Consider the following 24,471-nt stretch of genomic DNA (forward strand, 5'->3'; position numbering starts at 1 on the left):
TTCAGGTCTTGCAATGATTGGCAGGTTGGGTCAATATAGGCTTCAAGAATTTGAAGCTGATTTTGAAGAAAGTCCTCTATTGGGACAGTACTGAAGTTGAGAGACACTGAGAATTTGCCAATTCTGCTATTCATGTTGGCATGCTATAAAACAAATTTCCAATTGTATACAGTAATAGATTTGTGCAATTGTAATCATAGAAACTAGCCAACCATGCCCATTATCTTGGGATCTGGCATTGTAATGTAATAATGATCAATAAAATTGTTAAACTTTTGTCCCACATGGTTATCTATGTACTTTCTTTTGTACTTCTTCTTTATATATTGTAGAGAGAATAGTAAGGCTAATACATGTCTTCTCTTTTTCTCACTCTCTCTTTACATAGTATCAAATAAGGCTAAACAAAAACCCTAGACCCACCACTTATATAACCTTTGTCGCCCTTGTATCCTTTTTTTTTTTTTCCTCTCCCTTTTCCATCTCTTTTTTTTAGGGTTTCTTTCTTGTTTTCAACCACTAAAGCCTTGTTCTCTTACCCTAGGTGAATGGTAAGCACCTAGGTTTTCTTAAATCACCATCGCCCTATTCCTAAATACATGGTTTCATGATTTTACACCGTGTATTCTTATATTACTGGCTTAATGTGGATATGTTGAGCTTTTATTCTTGTGCTTTACCTCTTCTGTTATTGTTTTTCAATGGCATCCTTTTTCGAGAATAAGGTTCAGTTAGGTGCCATGATCAAACTTAATGGGCTCAATTGCCTATTTCAGTCCTGGGAATTCAAACTATTTGTGGGATCTCATAATAAATTTCTCACCTGACTGATGCCCTTCCAAATGCCAAGGATGCCACTAGATTTAATCGACAACAAGATGATTATTCCATTATGACATGGTTACTTAATAGCATGTAGGCCACTATTAATAGTAACGTTGTGTTCCTATCTACGACAAAGGAAATGTGAGATACACTTGGCGAAATGTACCCCCAGGATAAGAATGTTTCCTTATGTTTATGAGTTGCATGAGAAAATGTTTAATTTGCGTTAAGGTGGTAGATCGATCAATGAATACTATGTTGATCTCAAGGTTGATATGAATGAGCTTATTATTTATCATCATGTGACTATAGATGCCCAAGTTCATCAAACTCAGTGTAATAAGTTTATGGTTGCTAAGTTTCTTTCAAGATTAGATGAGTCTTTACTTCTTATCCTTGATCAGATCCTCAACAATGAGAATTTACCATCTTCATCAAGAGCAATAGCACGAGTTCAGCTTGTGTCTTTGGCCTCTAACTCTACCTTTACTATAATGAGTGAAACATCTATCAGGATAGCTCATGGTCATGGTTGTGGTAATAGTTGTGGTTGTGGCTAAGTAGGTGGACGTAGAGTAATTGTTAAAGCACCATAGTGTGAGCACTATGGAAAAACCAATCATGTCTCAAAAAAATGTTGGCAAATATTTAGGCGTTCGAAATGGGCAAATAATGCCATTGATAATACTGAAAGTGTTATTCCAATTGTTAAAGAGGTTGTAACCATATCAAAAGAAGAATATGAATGGTTGACTTGTCCTCTGGTGTTTCACTCAACTACTACAACTCAAAGTGTCCTTGCTGCCATTTCGGGTCAGTCTTGATTGTTAGATTCGAGTGTCACCACTCACATTACTGGTACTTGGTCTTATTTTTCTTCTTTATCTTTATCTTAGTTTATACCACCTGTGCAATTGGCTAATGGTTCCTTTTCCCCTGTTGTTGGCATTAGCATTGTTTCTACTACTTCTTTTCCTCATAATAATGTTTTATTTGCCTCTTTGTTTCCTATTAACCTGCTATCTATAAGTTGAATTACAAAAAATTTATAAATGCTCAACTAATTTCTATCCCTCTTATTGTGAGTTTTAAGATCTATTGACAAAGAGGAAGATTAGTGGCACATATGAGCATGACGATCTTTATTTTCTTAATAACCAACCTTTATCTCACAATGTGCAAACCATTTCTACATCTATTTCACCCTTTCAGTGGCATTGTAGATTAGAGCATCATTTGGTAGAAAAACTAAAAAATATGTTGTTAATTGAGTCTTTTGTATTTGTTATTGAGTGTGAAGTTTGTCAAATGGGAAAACACCATCAGGTTACTTTTCCTGCTAGACTTGAAAATTATAGTTCTTTTTCTTTCCAGTTAGTATATTCAAATGTATGAGGTCCTACTCTTGTTTTGTCTATATGAAATTTTTGATATTTTGTAGTCTTTGTGGATGATTACTTAAGTATAACTTAGATCTATTTGCTAAAAGGAAGATCCTAAGTCTCTTCTATAATAGGATCTTTTTATAATGAAATAAAGACTCATTTTTTTGTTGACATCCATAGTTTACGAACTAATAATACCTTGGAATTTGTTAAAGCTGAAGTTTCTCAATTTTGTGATTCTCATGGCAATTATACAGTAGACTTCTTGTGTTCATACTTCTCTATAGAACGATGTGATTGAATGAAAACATAAACATATCCTAGACACAACTAGAATGATCATGCATCAAATGCATGTTCCTAAACATTTCTAGGGGGATGTTGTGTTTACCACTTGTTTCTTGATAAATAGAATGTCATCATCGGTTCTTTGTAGGGATGTGTCTACTTTGTTTATGTCAAAGGTCCTAACAAGTTATCTCTTAGGGCTATTAAATATGTGTTTCTTGGATATTCTCGTACTAAAAAAGGGTATAGATTTTATGATCTGGTTACTGCTACCCTAGCCTTTCTCTCTGACGTGCTCTCTCTATCTTGATGCAATTGACTTCTCAGCTTCTACCTCTAATTGCAGTTGTAAGCGCTCCTACTATAATTGCGGATGAGTGTTCAACATATTCTTATTTGATTTGTTTCTGATCAGATCTGATTCTAATTTTATATGAGTTTGATTTTGATTTATTATTTATTATTTTTCCTCTTTCATATGATTAGAATTTCACTTTAGTTGTTTATTATTTTCCTATTTCATAGGATTAGGATTCCAATTTAGTTATTTATTATTTTTCCTATTTCATAGGATTAAGATAGTTTAGATTACATTATACTATATATTGTATGATGTTTCGTCAATAATAGTAATTCGATTTATAACCCAATTCATAATTCTATAAAAATAAGTATCTAATTCATAAAATTAGAAGTCTTTACACAATGTGCTTCTATTATAATTAAATTAGGCTTCTCAGAATCAATAGGAACAATCTCAGTTAGCCCTTTCACAATTGAAGAATAGGTAATGACTATTTATACTAGAAGAAATGGTTATCATAATTTATTAGAAATTGGACAGATAAGAAAATTTCACTAGATTCTCTTCTCCTTAGTTACTTGACATTTGACTATGAAAATGGAACCAGAATTGCCTCGACTAGCTTTTCAACTTAGAGATGACAATTTCAGTCTAAATTTAAGAGTCTTGACCCTCCTTAACCCTAACAGGGAGGAGATTCTCTAATAGAAAAAGGGAAGGCGATAGGGATGAGGATGAGGATGAGGACTGGGATGAAGATGAAAAAATATTCACAATCAGGGATGAGATTCATGTATCCCCTCCTCACCCCGCCCTGTCCCCGTCCTTTTATATTAATATATTCACTTAAAATACTAACATATTTTTATAGTTTTAGATTATTTATATTTTTCAAAATTTATTTAGGTCTTGTTGTGCATATTAACGTAGTTAATATATGATATTTGTGACATTTGGAATAATGGGTTAATTTTAATTTAACTTAGTTTTGTTATTTAATATATTCATATTATGTTTAGAAGGGGATTTTTTCCATCATGGGAAGAAGATTTTTCTTCGCATGGAGGGAATAGGAAATCTTTATCATCCTTATAATGGGGATGGGAACAAGGGCTGAGATCCCCTCCCTACCCCTCCTTTTTGCCATCCCTACTTCAACTTCAAGGTGAGTTTCTATCCATGTCACTAGAAATTATTGTATTATTCTCTTTCCAAAACTATTTCATATATGGTCAATATTTTTAATCTTGCGTAAGTATAATGCAAATGGATAAATCCTTTGCACGCTAAAGAGCCACTCAAGCCATTTCGTCTTTTGCTCAATAACCAAACTCTTTCTACATCACCTAAGTAAAGGCATTTGGGCTCCCATATGGTTTTCTTGTGTGTTTACCCTCAACTTAATATTTTTCACCATGTTTCCACCACCTCTATTAGGTCAAATCATGACCCAAGTAGATTTCAATTGTTGGTGGGGAAGTGTCAGATGGAAGGAAGGTTGATGTAGATGATGGTGGTCTCATCTTGTCCAAAAATGACACTCCTTATAGTAGTTATGTGCAAAAGAAATGAAAAATTCCACACTCTAACCAAAATACAGCTCGTGGTGCTATCTAAGTCATGATTGGTCATATCGCAAAAGATAAAAGAGAAGAAACAGAAGAAAGAGAAGGAGGTGGCAAAGGAAAAACAAGGGAAAAGAATGAGAAGAAAAAGAAGAAAAAAGATAAAAAGGTGGCAAAAAGAAAGAAATGACAAAAGAGGGGAAAGAAATGACGAAGGAGGAGAAAATTAGAGAAATTATAATAAATGTAACATGATAATTTAATTCTTTGCAAATGTGTTAGGGTTATTTTTGTTAATTTTGATAGAAAAGCGTGATTTATTTATTGAGTGGGTGGGAAAATGTTTTAAAACCAACTTTGAACAAAAAAAATGTTAATCGCCTTTTTTTTAATTATAAATGTCTTTTTTTTTCATAAATCACTTTATGTTAATCGCTTTGTTATAAATGCTTTTTTATTATATTAATATAATATTGCCGTTTTAAGTTATAAGAGAGGAATAATAACTTTAGTCTTATTAAAAAGTAGCTAGGTAATATAATAACTAGAAAATGATTGATATACATAATAATTTAACAATGATGTAACAAAATTAGGGCAAATGAGTATTTATGATAAAGTTTTTAAAATTTTAAAAGTCGCTTTAGTAAGACCAAACCCTTGTTAGTAAATATGGGCATGTAAAAAAGTATTGAAATTATATAGGTAAGATACGATAAATAAAAAAAGATTATAAAATTCGTAGACGAAAAAAAAAGAAACTTATACATACATACATACATACATACATACATATAGGGCAAATGAGTATTTATGATAAAGTTTTTAAAATTTTAAAAGTCGCTTTAGTAAGACCAAACCCTTGTTAGTAAATATGGGCATGTAAAAAAGTATTGAAATTATATAGGTAAGATACGATAAATAAAAAAAGATTATAAAATTCGTAGACAAAAAAAAAAGAAACTTATACATACATACATACATACATACATACATACATACATACATACATACATACATACATATATATATATATATATATATGTGTGTGTGTGTGTGTGTGTGTTTGTGTGCGTGTGTGTGTGTGTGTTTGTGTGCGTGCGTGTGTGTGTGTGTGTGTGTGTATGCTTAAAGACTTATTCCCACTTAAGCTTTAGTGAATTCCTAAAGTCCCATTCACAAAATTTTAAAAATTCAAATACCCACTTATTATCCAATTTTTGTTAAACTTTGTTGTTAGTATAAAGGATAAAATTTCATTTAATAATTTTATTGAAAAAATAAAAATTTATCCCATTTTTTTATTTTAGTTTTTAAAATTGACAATTTTCCCTAACTTAGTTTTAAAAAGTTATTTTCCCCCTACCATCTAGGGTTTCCATTTTTTTCCCATTCACAACCACCCCCATTCCCCTCAGACTTTTGAAAACTTCAATTTCACCTTGCTATTCAAGTTTAGTTTTTGGCATCCCTACCAGCATCCTCTCCCTCTGTCTCTAGCCTCCTCTTTTGTCTAAGATCGAGCTAACGTTGCCCTTGCCTTCTCTTTGACACTTGAGGTCAATTTATCCTTTGGCGACATTGCATGATTTCTCCTCTCTCATTTTGGTGTGCACCTCTGAAATGATGGGAAGGGATGTCATTGGTGTGCACCTCTGAAATAGGTTTCTTAGCTTGATAGAACATTGGTGTGAATTATCCTTTCCCAATATTAATAAATTGATGGTGAAAAATAGTAATTGGGAAAAAATATGAGATTGTTAAAAAATTTGAAAGAAAATTAATACAACTTATCATTGTTGGAGTTGAGTTGGGTTTTATATACTTTATGTAAAATAATATTATTTTGTATATTATAAAACGATATAATTCGATTCTTTTTCAAAGAAAGATTTCAAAATTATGATAACATATAATATGTTCGTTTAATATGTGTTGTATACAATAAATATATAAAATACATATTTTATGTTTTCAATCCAAAGATATGACAAAATGTGTTTAAGATACGCATCATGTGACTATAGATGCCCAAGTTCATCAGACTTAGTGTAATAAGTTTATGGTTGCTAAGTTTCTTTCAAGATTAGATGAGTCTTTACTTTTTATCCTTGATCAGATCCTCAACAATGAGAATCTACCATCTTCATCAAGAGCAATAGCACGAGTTCAACTTGTGTCTTTGGCCTCTAACTCTACCTCTACTATAATGAGTGAAACATCTGTTAGGATAGCTCATGGTCATGGTTGTGTAATAGTTGTGGTTGTGGCCAAGCAGGTGGACGTAGAGTAATTGTTAAGCACCATAGTGTGAGCACTATGGAAAAACCAATCATGTCTCAAAAAAATGTTGGCAAACATTTAGGCGTTCAAAATGGGCAAATAATGCCATTGATAATACTGAAAGTGTTATTCCAATTGTTAAAAAGGTTGTAACCATATCGAAAGAAGAATATGAATGGTTAACTTGTCCTCTGGTGTCTTACTCAGTTACTACAACTCTAAGTGTCTTTGTTGCCACTTTGGGTCAGTCTTGATTATTAGATTCGAGTGTCACCTTTCACATTATTGGTGTTTGATCTTATTTTTCTTCTTTATCTTTATCTTAGTTTATACCACCTGTGCAATTGGCTAATGGTTCCTTTTCCCCTGTTGTTGGCACTAGCATTGTTTCCACTACTTCTTTTCCTCTTGATAATGTTTTATTTGCCTCTTTGTTTCCTATTAGCCTATTATCTATAAGTCAAATTACAAAAATTTTATAAATGCTAAACTAATTTTTATCCCTCTCATTGTGAGTTTTAAGATCTATTGACAAAGAGGAAGATTAATGGCACATATGAGCATGACGATCTTTATTTTCTTGATAACCAACCTTCATCTCACAATGTGCAAACCGTTTCTACATCTATTTCACCCTTTCAGTGGCATTGTAGATTAGAGCATCATTTGGTAGAAAAATTGAAAAATATGTTGTCAATTGAGTCTTTTGTGTTTGTTATTGAGTGTGAAATTTGTCAAATGGGAAAACACCATTAGGTTACTTTTCCTGCTAGACTTGAAAATCATAGTTCTTTTTCTTTCCAGTTAGTATATTCAAATGTATAAGGTCCTACTCTTGTTTTGTCTATATGAAATTTTTGATATTTTATAGTTTTTGTGGATGATTACTCGAGTATAACTTAGATCTATTTGCTAAAAGGAAGATCTTAAGTCTCTTCTGTAATAGGATCTTTTTATAATGAAATAAAGACTCAATTTTTTGTTGACATCCATAGTTTACGAACTAATAATGCCTTGGAATTTGTTAAAGCTGAAGTTTCTCAATTTTGTGATTCTTATAGCATTATATAGTAGACTTCTTGTGTTCATACTTCTTTATAGAACGATGTGATTGAGTGAAAACATAAACATATCCTAGACACAACTGGAATGATCATGCATCAAATGCATGTTCCTAAACATTTCTATGGGGATGTTGTGCTTACCACTTGTTTTTTTATAAATAGAATGTCATCATCGATTCTTCGTAAGGATGTGTCTACTTTGTTTATGTCAAAGGTCCTAATAAGTTATCTTTTAGGGCTATTAAATATGTGTTTCTTGGATATTCTTGCACTAAAAAAGGGTATAGATTTTATGATTTGGTTACTACTACCCTAGCCTTTCTTTTTGACGTGCTCTCTCTATCCTGATGCAATTGACTTCTCAGCTTCTACCTCTAATTGCAGCTACAAGAGCTCCTATTATAATTGCTGAGGAACGTTAAACATATTCTTGTTTGATTTGTTTTTGATCAGATCTGATTTTAATTTAATATGAGTCTGATTGAGTCTAATTTTGATTTATTATTTATTATTTTTCCTATTTCATAGGATTAGAATTTCACTTTAATTGTTTATTATTTTCCTATTTTATAGGATTAAGATTTCAATTTAGTTATTTATTATTTTTCCTATTTCATAGGATTAAGATAGTTTAGATTACATTATACTATATATTGTATGATGTTTCATCAATATTAGTAATTCGATTTATAACCCAATTCATAATTCTATAAAAATAAGTATCCAATTCATAAAATTAGAAGTCTTTACACAATGTGCTTCTATTATAGTTAAATTAGGCTTCTTAGAATCAATAAGAGCAGTCTCAATTAGCCCTTTCACAATTGAAGAATAAATAATGACTATTTATACTAAAACAAATGGTTATCATAATTCATTAGAAATTGGACAGATGAGAAAATTTCACCAGATTCTCTTCTCCTTAGTTACTTGACATTTGACTATGAAAATGGAACCAGAATTGCCTCGACTAGCTTTTCAACTTAGAGATGACAATTTCAGTCTAAATTTAAGGGTCCTGACCCTCCTCAACCCTAATAAGGAGGGGATTCTCCAATAGAAAAAGGGAAAAAGATAGGGATGAAGATGGGGATTGGGATGAAGATGAAAAAATTTTCACTATTAGGGATGGGGATTCATGTATCCCCTCCCTACCCCACCCCGCCTCGCCTCGCCTCGCCTCGCCTCGTCCCCGTCCTTGATCCCATCCTTTTATATTAATATATTCACTTAAAATACTAACATATTTTTATAGTTTTAGATTATTTATATTTTTCAAAATTTATTTAGGTCTTGTTGTGCATATTAAAGTAGTTAATATATTATATTTGTGACATCTGAAATAATGGGTTGGTTTTAATTTAACTCAGTTTTATTATTTAATATATTTATATTGTGTTTAGAGAGTATGAAAAGGGGATTTTTTTTCCATCACGGGAAGAAGATTTTTCTTCGCGCAGAGAGAATAGGAAATCTTTATCATCCTTATAATAAGGATGGGAACAAGGACTGAGATCCTCTCCCCGCCCCTCCCCTTTGCCATCTTTACTTCAACTTCAAGGTGAGTTTCTATCCGTGTCATTAGAAATTATTGTATTATTCTCTTTCCAAAACTATTTCATATATGGTCAACATTTTTAATCTTGTGTAAGTATAATGCAAATGGATAAATCCTTTGCACGCTAAAGAGCCACTCAAGCCATTTCGTCTTTTGCTCAATAACCAAACTCTTTCTACATCACCTAAGTAAAGGCATTTGGGCTCCCATATGGTTTATTTGTGTATTTACCCTTAACTAAATATTCTTCACCATGTTTCCACCATCTCTGTTAGGTCAAATCATGACCCAAGTAAATTTCAATTGTTGGTATGGAAGTGTTAGATGGAAGGAAGGTTGATGTAGATGATGGTGGTCTCATCTTGTCCAAAAATGACACTCCTTATAGTAGTTATGTGCAAAAGAAATGAAAGATTCCACACTCTAACCAAAATACAGCTCGTGGTGCTATCTAAGTCATGATTGGTCATATCGCAAAAGATAAAAGAGAAGAAACAGAAGAAAGAGAATGAGGTGGCAAAGGAAAAACAAGGGAAAAGAATGAGAAGAAAAAGAAGAAAAACGATAAAAAGGTGGCAAAAAGAAAGAAATGACAAAAGAGGGGAAAGAAATGACGAAGGAGGAGAAAATTAGAGAAATTATAATAAATGTAACATGATAATTTAATTCTTTGCAAATGTGTTAGGGTTATTTTTGTTAATTTTGATAGAAAAGCGTGATTTATTTATTGAGTGGGTGGGAAAATGTTTTAAAACCAACTTTGAACAAAAAAAATGTTAATCGCCCTTTTTTTAATTTTAAATGTCTTTTTTTTTTTTCATAAATCACTTTATGTTAATCGCTTTGTTATAAATGCTTTTTTATTATATTAATATAATATTGCCGTTTTAAGTTATAAGAGAGGAATAATAACTTTAGTCTTATTAAAAAGTAGCTAGGTAATATAATAACTAGAAAATGATTGATATACATAATAATTTAACAATGATGTAACAAAATTAGGGCAAATGAGTATTTATGATAAGGTTTTTAAAATTTTAAAAGTCGCTTTAGTAAGACCAAACCCTTGTTAGTAAATATGGGCATGTAAAAAAGTATTGAAATTATATAGGTAAGATATGATAAATAAAAAAAGATTATAAAATTCGTAGATAAAAAAAAAAAGAAACTTATATATACATACATACATACATACATACATACACACATACATACATATATATATATATATGTGTGTGTGTGTGTGTGTGTGTGTGTGTGTATGTGCGCTTTTGTGTGTGTGTGTGTGTATGCTTAAAGGCTTATTCCCAAAGTCTCCCATCCACAAAATTTTAAAAATTCAAATACCCATATATCATCCAACCTTTGTTAAACTTTGTTGTTGGTAAAAAGGATAAAATGTCATTTAATAATTTTATTGAAAAAATAAAAAGTTATCTCATTTTCCTATTTTAGTTTTAAAAATTGACAATTTTCCCTAACTTAGTTTTAAAAAGTTATTTTCCTCCTATCATCTAGGGTTTCCATTTTTTTCCCATTCACAACCACCCCCATTCCCCTTAGACTTTTGAAAATTTCAATTTCACCTTGCTCTTCAAGTTTAGTTTTTAGCATCCCTACCGGCATCCTCTCCCTCTGTCTCTAGCCTTCTCTTTTGTCTAAGACCGAGCTAACGTTGCCCTTGCCTTCTCTTTGACACTTGAGGTCAATTTATCCTTTGGCGACATTGCATGATTTCTCCTCTCTCGTTTTGGTGTGCACCTCTGAAATAAGTTTCTTAGCTTGATAGGACATTGGTGTGAATTATCCTTTCCCAATATTAATAAATTGAACAATGAAATAATGAATTGATGGTGAAAAATAGTAATTGGGAAAAAATATGAGATTGTTAAAAATTTTGAAAGAAAATTAATACAACTTATCATTGTTGGAGTTGAGTTGGGTTTTATATACTTTACGTAAAATAATATTATTTTGTGTATTATAAAACGATATAATTTGATCCTTTTTAGGAGAAAGATTTCAAGAATATGATAATATATAATATGTTCATTTAATATGTGTTCTATACAATAAATATATAAATACATATTTTATGTTTTCAATATAAAGATATGACAAAATGTGTTTAAAACAGTAATATCAGGCAGGCGTGTATAAGACATATATTTACCATCTAGGGAAAAAGGTATCAGTAATAAATTTTTCAAACATTAAGGGTTTATTAGTACAGCATGGAAATTTAAAATTTAAATTATCAGTCCAAAATCTTAAGGGTAGTTTATGTTATTATTCTTTGCGTCAGCCATGACGACATGCACGGCGCTTTCAGATTCCCTGACATTATATTAATGGGGGTTGGGCTATAGTATATATGTATCTATGAACCATGCAATGCAAACCACGTTAATCGGAGACTTTTCTTCATGTTTCACTTCTTCTTCTTGTACTTATACACTGAAGAATTTTATAGCTTAAAAAGGTTTTCTTTTTTCTCCTCTTCCTAGTTAGTTACACTCTTTTGTGGATTGCTGTGGGTGGTGGTGTCCTGACTGGTTGGTTTTGAGGAAGAAAAATGATTCTGGGTTTCGGGTTTTACGTTGTGCTGAGGATACTACGAGGCCAGAAGTTGAGTGGCTGAATTGTCATTTTACGTTTGGAAAATAGTAAACGTGTGAATTATTTTTTCTTTCTTTTTCTCTGTTTCCTCTGTTTCTCTGTAAGTTTGCATGCAAAGATGATCCATTTGGCTTGAAATCCAAATAAAATAAAATTCTTGTGTTATCTGAGTACTTCTAACTTGTGAAGATGCTGTGACAGGGTTGGATTGGAGTCAAGTTGAATTCGAGCTTGATTCGATTTATAGTAATTGAGCTTGCGCTTGTTGAGACTTGACTTGTTTTGAGCTTGAGTTCAATTCAAACTCAAATTTTAACTAATTCGTTATTAAAATGATATTGTTTTAATACATATTAATCAAAATGATATCATTTTGTATCAAAATTTTTAGATTGCGAGTTTGATGAGTAGCTCGAGTTCGAGCTCGTTTGGGATTAACTCGTTTCGAGCTCGTTCGAGTCAAGCTCAAGCTCGAACTCGAACAAGCTTAGTTCGAATCCAACCATATTGACTTCTTTTTCGTTTTTTCTTTTTTGTTAAATTTTATACTCTTTATAAGATTGTTTCCGAAACTGTTTTTGGAATCATTATCCGAAATTGAGCCATTTTCAGAGGGGACAAGAAGACTTGAAAAAACATAACAACAAGAAATATTAGTCTGGAGAATTTCTTAGTCTGTCTGCTCATGTAAACTGTGGACACTGGTAGAGTATTAGAATTTTGAAGTAAAAAGATCTGTTCGAACTTCTATCAAATTTACAAAACCCTGAAAAAATTACTTAACCAAAAAAAAAAAGTTTTGCCTTCACCTGGTTTCATTATGCTCAGCTCTTCTGGTTTCTTGACTGCCTCATCAATCAGCTGGAAGAAATTAGAAGCTATGAATTTGAACTGTTAAAAGATAATTTTCCTTTGAAAGTAAAACTTTTGGAGCAACAAGCTAATGGCTCAGCATTTTATATATATATATATATATATGCTGCATTGGTCTCTGCTTTCATTCTAACTTTGGTTTATAACTCAAACCAAATTCTAAAATTATAGCCTGTGTTGTTACTTCATCTATTATAATGACATTTCTTTTAAACACAAACTATTCTTCATGTAGTTCTCTCTCCTCAGAATGTTCTCAGTCGGAGCAATGGATGAGTTATGACATGGGAGTTACAAACCATTAAGTATGGGAGTTGCAGACCATCAACACTCTTAATAGTTTCTTCATTTACTGCATGAAGCAGCTACCAGGAAGAAGGAACAGACATTCTCCCATTTGGTCTGTAACCCATGAATCCACATACTGAAGTAAAGAAATAAAATACACGAATCATTGTGATAAGTCATTTAAGAACGATTATTATCTTCCATGTATCACGATGTATCTATTTCTTAATTACTTAATGAATAAACCTTATGTTTATTCTAGGCTCAAAATTGATTATTATTCTCAACAAAATTGTGCACATGAAAATGACAAAAACAAATCAACTGAATATTAAATAAAAAATTTATTATTCATAAAATGTATTTACATCATTCAAACGATGGAACCAACTCCTATCACATTTACAACATGAGACCAACTCCCATCTGCTCTACATGATCCTTAAAACTCTTTGGTGGCATGCCTTTTGTTAAAGGATCAACAATCATCAATTCAGTGTTGACGTGTTTAATGACCACTTTATTATCTTTTACACACTCCTTAATAGCTAAATACTTAATGTTGATGTGTTTACTTCAACTACTACTTTTATTATTTTTAGTCAAGAAAACAACAACTGAATTGTCATAATAAATCTTTATTGGCTTGGAAATAAAATCCACAATCTTAAGCCTAGATATGAAACTTTTTAACTATACACCATGTGATGTATCCTCAAAACAAGAAACGAACTCATCCTCCATGGTAGACGTGGCAATCAATGACTGTTTGGCACTCCTCCAAGATATGGCTCTACAACAAACATGAAAATATATCCAGATGTTGATTTTTTTGAATCAACATAGTCAGCAAAATCTGAATCGGAGTAACCAACCACCTCTAAATTATCAGTTCGTCTATATATAAGCATGCACTATTTGGTCCCTTGAAGGTACCATATCACTTTCTTTGTAGCTCTCCAGTGGTCCATACTTGGGTTACTTTGATATCTTTCTAACATCCCAACAACAAATGCAATTTCAAACCTCGTGCAGGCCTAAGCATACATCAGGTTTCCAACAGCTAAAGCATAGGGAATGTTCTGCATTTGTTCCTTTTCAAGTTCATTTTTAAGGCATTGGTTCATATTGAACTTATCACCCTTTACAATGGGTGTTATACTCGGTGACCAATCCTTCATCCGAAATCTCTCTAAAATTTTGTTAATATAGGTTTCTTGAGACAGACCTAGAATACCTTGAGGTTTATTCTTATGAATCTTAATACCAATGACATAAGATGTTTCACCCATATCTTTCGTATCAAAATTTTTAGAGAGGATTTGTTTCACCTCATAAAGCAACCCCTTATCATTGGTTGCAAGTAGAATATCATACACATATAGAACAAATGAAACAAATCTTACTCCCACTAACCTTTTGGTATATGCATTGATCTATGATATTCTCTACGAACCCAAATGAAAAGATAACCTCATGGAATTTTAAAGACCATGGACGAGAGACTTGTTTCAATCCATATATAAATTTCTTAAGCTTGCAAACCAAATGCTCACCATCACTAGAGGAGAATCTTTCATGTTGTTTCATGTATACTTCCTCTTCTAGATCTCTATTAAGGAATGCCATTTTCACATCCATCTGATACAATTCTAAATCAAAATGGGCCACCAATACCATAATTATTCGAAAAGAATCTTTCTTAGATATAGGAGAAAAGGTCCTCGTGTAATCAATTCCTTCCTTTTGAGTGAAACTCTTAGCAATGAGTCTTGTTTTATATCTCTAAATGTTGCCTAATGAGTCCTTAATTGTTTTAAAGACCCATTTACACTCAATGGCCTTTGCCCCATTAGGTAACTCAACAAGATCCCAAACTTTGTTACTCTTCATAGATTTTATCTCATCTTTCATGGTATTGTATCACAAAACAGATTTACTACAATCTATTACTTGTGAAAACGTGATAGGATCATCTTCGGCTCCTAAATCATAGTCAACTTCTTGTAAATACACTATATAATCACTAGAAATAACTGATTTCCTTATTCTAGTTGATCTTCTTAATGTTGTACAATTAGTGGTTCAACAGTATCTGGAAATTGTTAAATAACTTAATCTACTAGACTATTATCAGCAATTTATGGAACTCTATTAATTGGTTGTTCAACATCTATTTGAACTTGAGGGGTGTTATGAATAACAACCAATCTATTACTTGAACAAGTGATTGAGCATCTGAATGATCTTTCTCATAAACTAAGTTTTGAGATTGATCACTCCCACTAATCAAGTCATTCTCAAGAAATTTTACATTTCGAGATTCCACAATTCTAGTACTATGTGATGGATAGTAAAATCTATAACCCTTAGACTTTTCAACATATCTAATGAAATACCTACTAATGGTCCTTGGGTCTAATTTCTTCTTATGTGGATTATAAACTTTTACTTCAAATGGGCATCCCTAAATGCGTGTATGTCGCAAACTCGGTTTCCAACCTTTAAATAACTCAAATGGTGTTTTAGAAACAACTTTGGTTGGAACTCGGTTCAATATATACACCGTCGTTTTAAGAGCTTCAACCCACAATGATTTAGGAAGTTTGGAGCTGCTAAGCATACTTCTCACCATGTCCAATAAAGTTCGATTTCTTTTTTCTGCTACATCGTTTTGGTTTGAAGAACCAGACATAGTGTATTAGGCAACAATCCTATTTTCTTCAAGAAACCTTGCAAATGGACCAGGTGCTTGTCCATCCTGAGTGTATCTATCATAATATTCTCTACCTTTATCTGATCTCATGATTTTAATTTGTTTTCCAGATTGTTTCTCTACTTCTGCTTTAAAAACTTTAAAGGCATCTAATGTTTTGTTCTTGTTATGAGGCATGTAGAGATACATGTATCGTGAATAATCATCAATAAATGAGATAAAATATTTTGGACTATAAATGTCTATATCTGGACAACAAATATCTGAATGTATGATTTCTAATATGTTTGAACTTCTTTTGGCACCTTTCTTTAACTTGTTAGTTTGTTTTCCCTTTATACAATCCATACAAGTATTAAAGTCAGTAAAATCTAAAGTATCTAGTATCCCATCATTCACTAACCTTTTAATTCTTTCTATGGAGATATGTCCCAATCTCCGATGCCACAACATAGAGGAATTTTCATTCATAACACTTTTTTTAATACCAACATTATTTTAAACATACATCAAATTAAACGAAACATTGTTTTGTAAGTGAATTCGAAACAAACCATCAGACAATGTACCATTTCCCACAACTGTAGATTTATAAAACAAAGTAAATGATGTTTCATAAAATGAAAAGGAAAATCCAAAAGGTACAAGTCTTAAAATTGAAATCAAGTTTCTAGAGAAACTTTGAATATAAAATGTTCGTTCCAAACCTAACACAAAACCATTATCTAAAATTAATCTACGTGTTCTGACTGCTTCCACAAGTGAACGCATCTTGTTTCTTGAATAGATGCACTATTCACTAGCCATCGACTTCCTTTGGTTTAAAAAGCCCTGCAAGGTATTTGAAACATGGATTGTAGAACCAAAATCAATCTACCAAGCATTACGACATACGTCAACCATATTAGATTCATAACATAAAATGAGATTGGATTACCTTTATTTTCAAGCCAAGCTTGAAATTCGAAGCAATCCTTCTTCACATGTCCTCTTGTTTTACAGAAAAAAACATTTGGACTCTCTCTTGAATTTAGGCTGAATAGATATTTTATCTTTTCCCTTATACTTTTTTCTTCTTCTTTCCTTGAGTGACCATATGTGCACTTTCACCCATTTCCTTCAACAACCTTCCTTCCTTTTGTACACAAATGGTCAAAAATTTATTGATTGACCATTTTTCTTTATGTGTTGTAAGAGATTTTGAAAGGTCCATATTGTTGTGGAAGCGAATTCATAATGAAGTGCACAAGGAAAGATTCAGACATCTCAATCTTAAGAGCCTTAAGTTGAGCTGTTATATCCCTCATCTGCATGATGTACTCACGCACACCTCTAACACTGGTAAACTTCATTGATGATAACTTTGTCATAAGAGTGTTGGCAAGAGCTTTATCTGAAGACTCAAACTATTCATCAATAGCCTTTAGTAATTGTCTGACATTGTTACACTTAGGGATTGAACCATGAATACTAGCAAATATACGTGTCCTGATAAACATCATGCTTAAGCGATTAGATCGCTCCCATCGTTCATATAGCGCAACATCAACCTAAGTGCTAGTTTCTGTAGGTGTAGGTGTTTCATCCTTCCTAATAACATAATTAATGTCCATACACTCTAATCGAAGAAGAACTCTCTCTTTCCAAATCTTATAGTTATCACCACTCAAAATAGAAACATCACATACATTATCAGAGAAATTTACAAGTTGAATAACTGCAAATAAATATAAACATACGTACTTAAATAACAAAAATTTATATCATATTCTACCAATGTATAAACATGTTGCAAGTATATAAACCTCATAATATAAAAACTACATGTGGGCTAAGTTTTTAATTTAAATAAGTTTATATACATATTTTTAAAACCATATGATGAAACTACCAAATTATATGTCTTTTCTTAATTCTTGTAGGTAAATCAAGAAAAATAATTTGTTATTTCATCTTAATTAATCATGTAAATATAATAAAATTTATGTGGGATAAGATTTATCATATTTACAATGATTAATTACAATTGATATTATATAATTATATGTGATCTCAGGATACTCAATGTATAATTTTAATATAATTAAAGATGTTGTAGCTGCTCTTTAACTAATTAAAATCATATTAGTCACTCGACATCTAATTTATACATAAATTCATTAAGATAAAAATAATTTCAGTTAAACCTTAAATATGCAAAAAAAATTAATCCACATGAATAATCAACAATATAAATTGGATTTAAAGCTAAAGTAATCCAATTTTAAACAAATATAAATAGCAATTACATGTCATAATAAATATATTGAGAAACATATTTTATAAAACTAAAATAATTGCTATTCCAAAGCATAACCCATTGCCTACCAAATACAAATTATATGACAAAACTGGGAAATTTTTTAATCCAATCAATGCAAAATTTTTGCAAAACCCAACTGAGTCACAACAATATAATAATATAAAGAGCAGAAATTTGAGGCGACTGGCTTAAAATGGCTTGCTGGTTAATCAGTTCGGATGACAGTCAAATGGCGCAGCTTCGTCTTTTGCAAAATTTTTAATTAGCATTCTGCAAAAGAAGAATATAATAATAAATATATTGCCCCGATAGCCAAGGAAATTTAAACCGCTACCGCGGTTATTCCGGATTCCATCAATCTTCTGAGTTTCCGATTCGAGCCACGCATTATTCCGTCCTTTATTATTATTAATTTTTTATTAAATCAACAGAAGATGGATGAATACAGACGACATGGTCAAATGAATCGGGTTAATATATAAGCGGCTAGAAATGTGTATGACATGTCGGCTACTAAAATCACATGAAACCGACATATCATCTGGATGTCGTCCCTAATCTCCAATAGGGTCTAATTCGGGTCAATTGCTTTGGTTTCAGATTTGAATATTAAAAAAACCCTAAATCAGCCTATAAAACTCCGATTTTGATATTCTATATATCAAAATTCTCAATTTATATGTAGAATTCATATAAACAATATTTTAAATAGAAAATGCCAAAAATAAATGTTCTCTCTCTACAACAAATTCGAATTAAATATAAAATTCAAGACAATTCAACAACAAAGCAAGACAGAGGCCGTAGAAAGCTCTGATACCAAATGAAAGACATAAATATATGTTTCTATCTATGCACAATCACAAATATACAAGATAAAAACCAAAATATTTATAATTACGAAATATAAAATCTGATCTCTTATCATTGCTAGATGATTTGGTACAAAGTACACCTCTGGAATATGCTTGTGTGTTGTCTTCTAGATGATTTGATTTTTTATATAATATAGTGTATGTGTTTTTTCAAAAAAATCACACACCTAGGACTTTAAAGATAGCTTAAATACATCTTACTATAAAAGATGAAAAACTGAAGCATTTGCGGATAAGTTATGACATAGGAGTTACAAACCATTAAGCATGGGAGTTACAGCCATCAACACTCTTAACAGTTTCTTCATTTACTGCATGAAGCAGTTACCCGGAAGAAGAAACTGACAACAAGAGCAGCTGCAAAAGCCAGAAGAAGACTGGAGAAGAAAGAACAGAGGGTGATGTCAGAAGAAACGCAGCTTCCACAACCACACGACTCAAACAGCTCTATAACTAAATGTCAAAACCAAAACTCCAATATATCTTGCTTTTGACATTGTTCCTGGCATTAGCTTATAAGTTAACTCCCTCTGTGGTAAAGTTCCATTGCAATTAAATGAATGCGAACTCCCCTGTGTTTGCTTCATAAAGATTTCCAATGTATCTCAAACTGTTAGACTATGATCAATGACTTTGTGTATATACTTTTTCTCAGTCTAATAAAACTATGTGCACCCAGTTTCATAGTGGGCCACATAATTGATGACTAGCTTCTTTCCCTCTCTCTTTTTTTCTTTAGTGCCCAAATAAACAGTACAATAATTGCAAAAGGGTGGTCAATTTCAGATTCATAGTGGGCAGCTAATCGATCAGCCATGTATGTGTGTGGGTCAGAGCTTTTGGAAACAAAAAAATCCTGGTTTAAGATCAATTAAGACACTAAATCTGTGCCCCTAATTTGGATGGTAAAAGATGTGAAATTTTCAAAAGAGAAAATTTGAGTTTGAGATTTTATCTGGTGCAATGGTTGTATAAGAAGTCATTAAATCCAAGATTTATTTACTCAATGTAGTCCATTGTGTTGAGAAGTGAAGCAATTGCTATAGTAATTGAGTGAATACATCTATTTAACACAGAATTTTCCCGCACACATAGTGACTCTAATCATAATTTACAAGATATAATGAATGCGTAATGTGAGTTTTGAATCTATTGTAGGTGTGATAAAGGGATGGGTTTTGAGCCATTGGAATGGTACTGTAGACCAGTGGAAAATGGGATTTGGGCAAAAGCAGTGGATAGTGCTTTTGGTGCATACACAAATTGTGCGGTTGATTCTCTCGTCATTTCCTTTTCTCATTTGGTTCTTTTCGGCCTTTGCATTTATCGAATCTGGTTTCTCAGAAGAAGTTCTATAGCTCAAAGGTTTCCTTTGAGTTCGAATTACAACAATTATACGCTGGGATTGTTGGCTGCTTACTGTACTGCTGAGCCTCTACTAAGATTGGTGATGGGAATTTCTATCTTTAACTTGGACGAAAAGACTAGTCTTTCTCCTTTTGAGGTGGGCTTTTCTTTTATTATGTCTTATTGTTTTGTTTCGTTTTATCTTCTCTGTCTTCCTCTTGTGGCTTTTGGCTTTCGAATTCAGCATGCGCACACAAAATCAAATGTACTGGAAATTGATTTTTTTTTAGCTTCAATCTACTATGAAATCAGTTAGAATTTTAAAAATCATAAATTGCATTATCTTTAATTGTTCTGCTTTTCCACAATCACCTTGCGAGCTCAATCCTGAACTGTTTTCTGAGGCTAGATACTGGTGGACATCACAAGGTTCATGCATTGAAGATTTGAAACTGAAAGTGTAGTGAACAATGCTAATGTTTATAATAGATTGCCAAGAAAAATCTAATTAGTTAAAATATATCAGAATTAAGCTCTTTCATATGTTAATTACTGATGGTTAGGCAATAACATTGTGTTTCCCAATATGTGATCAATGTATGATGTTGCGAAGTCATTCCATCTCTAATTCTGGTGGTTGAGTTATATGCTACAAGCAACACTTTGGACTTCCTTTACCAAAGATATTCAAAGTAATTTTATTTTCTCTTGCAGGTGGTTTCTTTGATCATTGAGGCTCTTGCCTGGTGCTCTGTGCCCATAATGACTGGTTTGGAAACTGAAATTTATGTCCGTGAGTTCAGGTGGTACATGCGGTTCGGAGTCATTTATGTTCTGATAGGGGATGCTGCAGCGCTAAATCTTGTCCTTCCAATGATGGACAACTACAGTAGGTAAGTTTTTTCTGCATATCACTGCATGAATTTCATTCTTAAGGGAAGTGTTTCCTAGAAATTATATAAGCTTCTCTTTCTCATAGAAGAAAAAACAGTCTGGTTTTATTGGAGGGTAATGTGCAGTGCACTTATGGTTTTATTACTCAATTCAGATCAGCACTGTATTTGTATGTCAGCACGATCTTTTGCCAGGTTTGTTTTTGAACAAACTTAAGAGAAATAATTTTCATTCATATATTACTTTATTACACACACATATATATACACAAATTAGGAATTCTAAATTAGGAAAATAGAATATTTGATTCCTATGATTACGATTTTGTAATCAAGTTCTACCGTAATTAAATTCTTACAATCAAGCTCCAATATTTGTGTAATATATTCCTATATGGTAATAGATTCTTTATATTCTAAAACACGTTCTCTCAAGCTTAGGCATTGATGTTAATCATGTTCAGTTTGTTATAAATATACTCAATCCGAACCCCATTTAGACCCTTAGTGAATATATCTCCTTATTGTTCTTCAATCTTCACATATCTTGTAGAAATTAAATTTTGTTGAATTTTCTCATAAATGAAATGATAGTCGATTTCAATATACTTAGATTTTTCATGAAACACACAAGATTAGAAGCAATATAAAGAACAACTTAGTTATCACATCACAATTGTGCTAGTAATGAAATTTGGAAACCAACTTTAGTCAAAAGTTGGTATATCTTCATTATTTTACACATAGACTATTCTATAGCTTTATATTCTAATTTTGCACTAGAATAGGACAAAATATTTTGCTTCTTACTTCTCTAAGATACCAAATTTCTTCCAACAAAGACATAGTAGCCCATAATGGATCTTCAATCTATCTTGAAACCTACCTAGTCTATATCTGAGAAACATTCAATGTGAATATGTTCATAATTTCCACATCATGTCCAAAGGTTCCCTTCAAATAGCATATAAGTTGTTCTAAAGTTGTCCAATGATCGATTGTTGGAAAAGATATGAATTGTCTTATAGCACTAATAGAATGTGCAATATCAAGATGAGCCACTATAAGATAATTCAACTTTCCCACCAATCTTATATATTTTTCAGGGTCTTCAAATAATTCACTATCTTTTGAATGTTGCAAATTAGGAATCATTGGAGCACTACATGGTTTAGCTCTTTTTTTTTTTTTTTTGTCTTAGTCAATAAGTCGAACACATATAGGAAGATGTCTTTCTTGCTTCTTGTCACTTCAATGCCCAAGAAATTTTCCAACACCTTTAAATCTTTTGTTTGAAACTAAGTGTGAAGAAATAATTTAAGAGACGAAATTCTCATGGTATCACTTCTGGTAATGACAATGTCATCAATATACACAACTAGAAGAATACTACCAGTTTCTAACTGTTTATAGAAAACTGAGTGATCACACTTGCTCTTTTTTTCAAACTAAGCACAAGGACTTTGTTTTAGACTATACAAGGATTTGCGAAGGTGGCAAACCTTCCCATACTCCCTTTAAGCAACAAACCCGGGTGGGTACTCCATAAAGACTTCTTCTTAAAGGTCACCATGTAAAAAGACATTCTTGATGTCGAACTGGTGTAGAGGCTAACCATAGGTAGCTGCTGTAGAAATGAATAAATGGATAGATATCAACTTAGCAAAAATAAAGAAAGTGTTAGAGTAATATAATGCATAGGCTTGGGCAAATCCTTTAGCAATAAAGCGTGTCTTAAGTTAAGCCACTAATCCATCAAGATTAACCTTAACTGCAAACTCCCATTTGCATCCAATAGTTCTCTTTCATGTAGGTAAGTTTACCAAGTCCCAAGTACCATTACCATCTAAGGCATTCAACTCCTCCATCATAGCATCATGTCAGCCAAGATGAGATAAGACTTTATGAATAATTTTTGGAACAGAGACAGAGTCGAGAGATGCAATAACAGGATAAGAAAAAGAAGACAAGTGATCATAGGAAACAAAAGAAGAAATAAGGTAAGTACACTAACGTTTACCTTTTCAAAAAGCAATAGGAATATCAATATTAGTTGAGACTGGATCTGGCAATCGAAGAGATTGGTCTAGGACATTTATTCGAAGGTTGTTAACATTTGAAATAAACCTAGGTAATAGGTGGCCTAGCAAGTGTAGAATCATAAGGTGGAGAAAACTCTAGAGAACTAATAGGTGTGAGATCAATAGATGGAGAAACCTCTAGAGGACTAGAAGATGTAATAGTATATACTAACAAATCATCATCCTTCCCCTAAATGGAATAGGTAGGAAAGGTAGAAAAAAATGAGTGTTTTCCAAGAATGTAACATCAGCTAACACAAGATACCAGTTAAGAGTATGACAAAAACATCTATACCATTTTTAAAGATGAAAGTAATTAAGAAAAACACATTTTAAAGATTTTGGACCTAACTTTGTGACCTAGAAATGAATATCACAAACAAAATAAGTACTACGAAATATCTTAGGTTCAATAGGAAATAAAGATTTATTTGGAAAAAGAATATTGTTAGAAGTCTGACCTTGAAGAACAAATGAAGACATGCAGTTAATTAGAAAAAAAGATGTGGAAATTGCATTAGCCCAAAATTATTTTAGAACTTGCATCTGAAATAAGAGTGCTCAAGTTGTCTCAAGAAAGTATCAATTTTTTCTTTCGACTATTTAATTTTGAGAAGAGGTGTTAGCACAAGAGGATTGATGAAGAATGTCATTTTGAATTACGTATGATTGAAAAGATTTAGAAAATTATTCTTTGGCATTATTATTTCGTAATGTATAAATAAGAATATTAAATTGTGTTTTTATTTCAATAAAAAAGACACAAAGATGAGAAAACACCTTAGAATAATTTTTTATTAAATAAAACCAAGTCATGTGAGAATAATTATCAACAAAAATAACAAAATATTTAAGTCTAGTTTTGGACACAATAGGAAAAGGATCCCAAATATCCGAATGAACTAATTTAAAATGAAAACTAACACATTTATTGACTCTAGAACCTGAAGACAGACGATAATTTTTGGCAAATAGACATGATTCACACTCTAATAAAGATACGTGATGAAATTAAGGACATAGTTGCTTCAACAGAGGTAGAGAAGGATGTCCCAATCAATAATATGCTTCAAATGGAGTTAAGACACTAGAATAAGCAATGGATCTTGGCACTTGCATGTCCATGATGTATATGCCCCCATATTTATGTCCTTTATAAATAATTTGCTTCGTCATAAGATCTTGAAATAAACAATGATCAATAA

At 32.0% G+C, this 24,471-nt stretch overlaps 2 protein-coding genes across 8 annotated transcripts in view; both read left to right on the forward strand.

Moving 5' to 3' along the window:
* Positions 1-280, forward strand: part of LOC123218804 (ABC transporter C family member 12-like) — a 44,949-nt gene extending 44,669 nt beyond the window's left edge. For all 7 annotated transcript variants that reach the window (XM_044640442.1, XM_044640436.1, XM_044640435.1 and 4 more), the window contains one exon: positions 6-280. In XM_044640442.1, coding sequence (XP_044496377.1) covers positions 6-94 — 89 coding nt within the window. In that variant the 3' untranslated portion in view covers positions 95-280. The remainder of the gene's footprint in view (positions 1-5) is intronic.
* An 892-nt stretch (positions 281-1,172) lies between these two features.
* LOC123219670 overlaps positions 1,173-24,471 on the forward strand; it is a 32,871-nt gene continuing 9,572 nt past the window's right edge. Inside the window, exons 1-5 of the mRNA XM_044641666.1 lie at positions 1,173-1,362; positions 3,492-3,595; positions 6,487-6,656; positions 20,104-20,449; positions 21,007-21,185. Coding sequence (XP_044497601.1) covers positions 1,173-1,362; positions 3,492-3,595; positions 6,487-6,656; positions 20,104-20,449; positions 21,007-21,185 — 989 coding nt within the window. The remainder of the gene's footprint in view (positions 1,363-3,491; positions 3,596-6,486; positions 6,657-20,103; positions 20,450-21,006; positions 21,186-24,471) is intronic.

Source organism: Mangifera indica, chromosome 6 (assembly GCF_011075055.1).
Source record: "Mangifera indica cultivar Alphonso chromosome 6, CATAS_Mindica_2.1, whole genome shotgun sequence".
NCBI classification, from domain to species: Eukaryota; Viridiplantae; Streptophyta; class Magnoliopsida; order Sapindales; family Anacardiaceae; genus Mangifera; species Mangifera indica.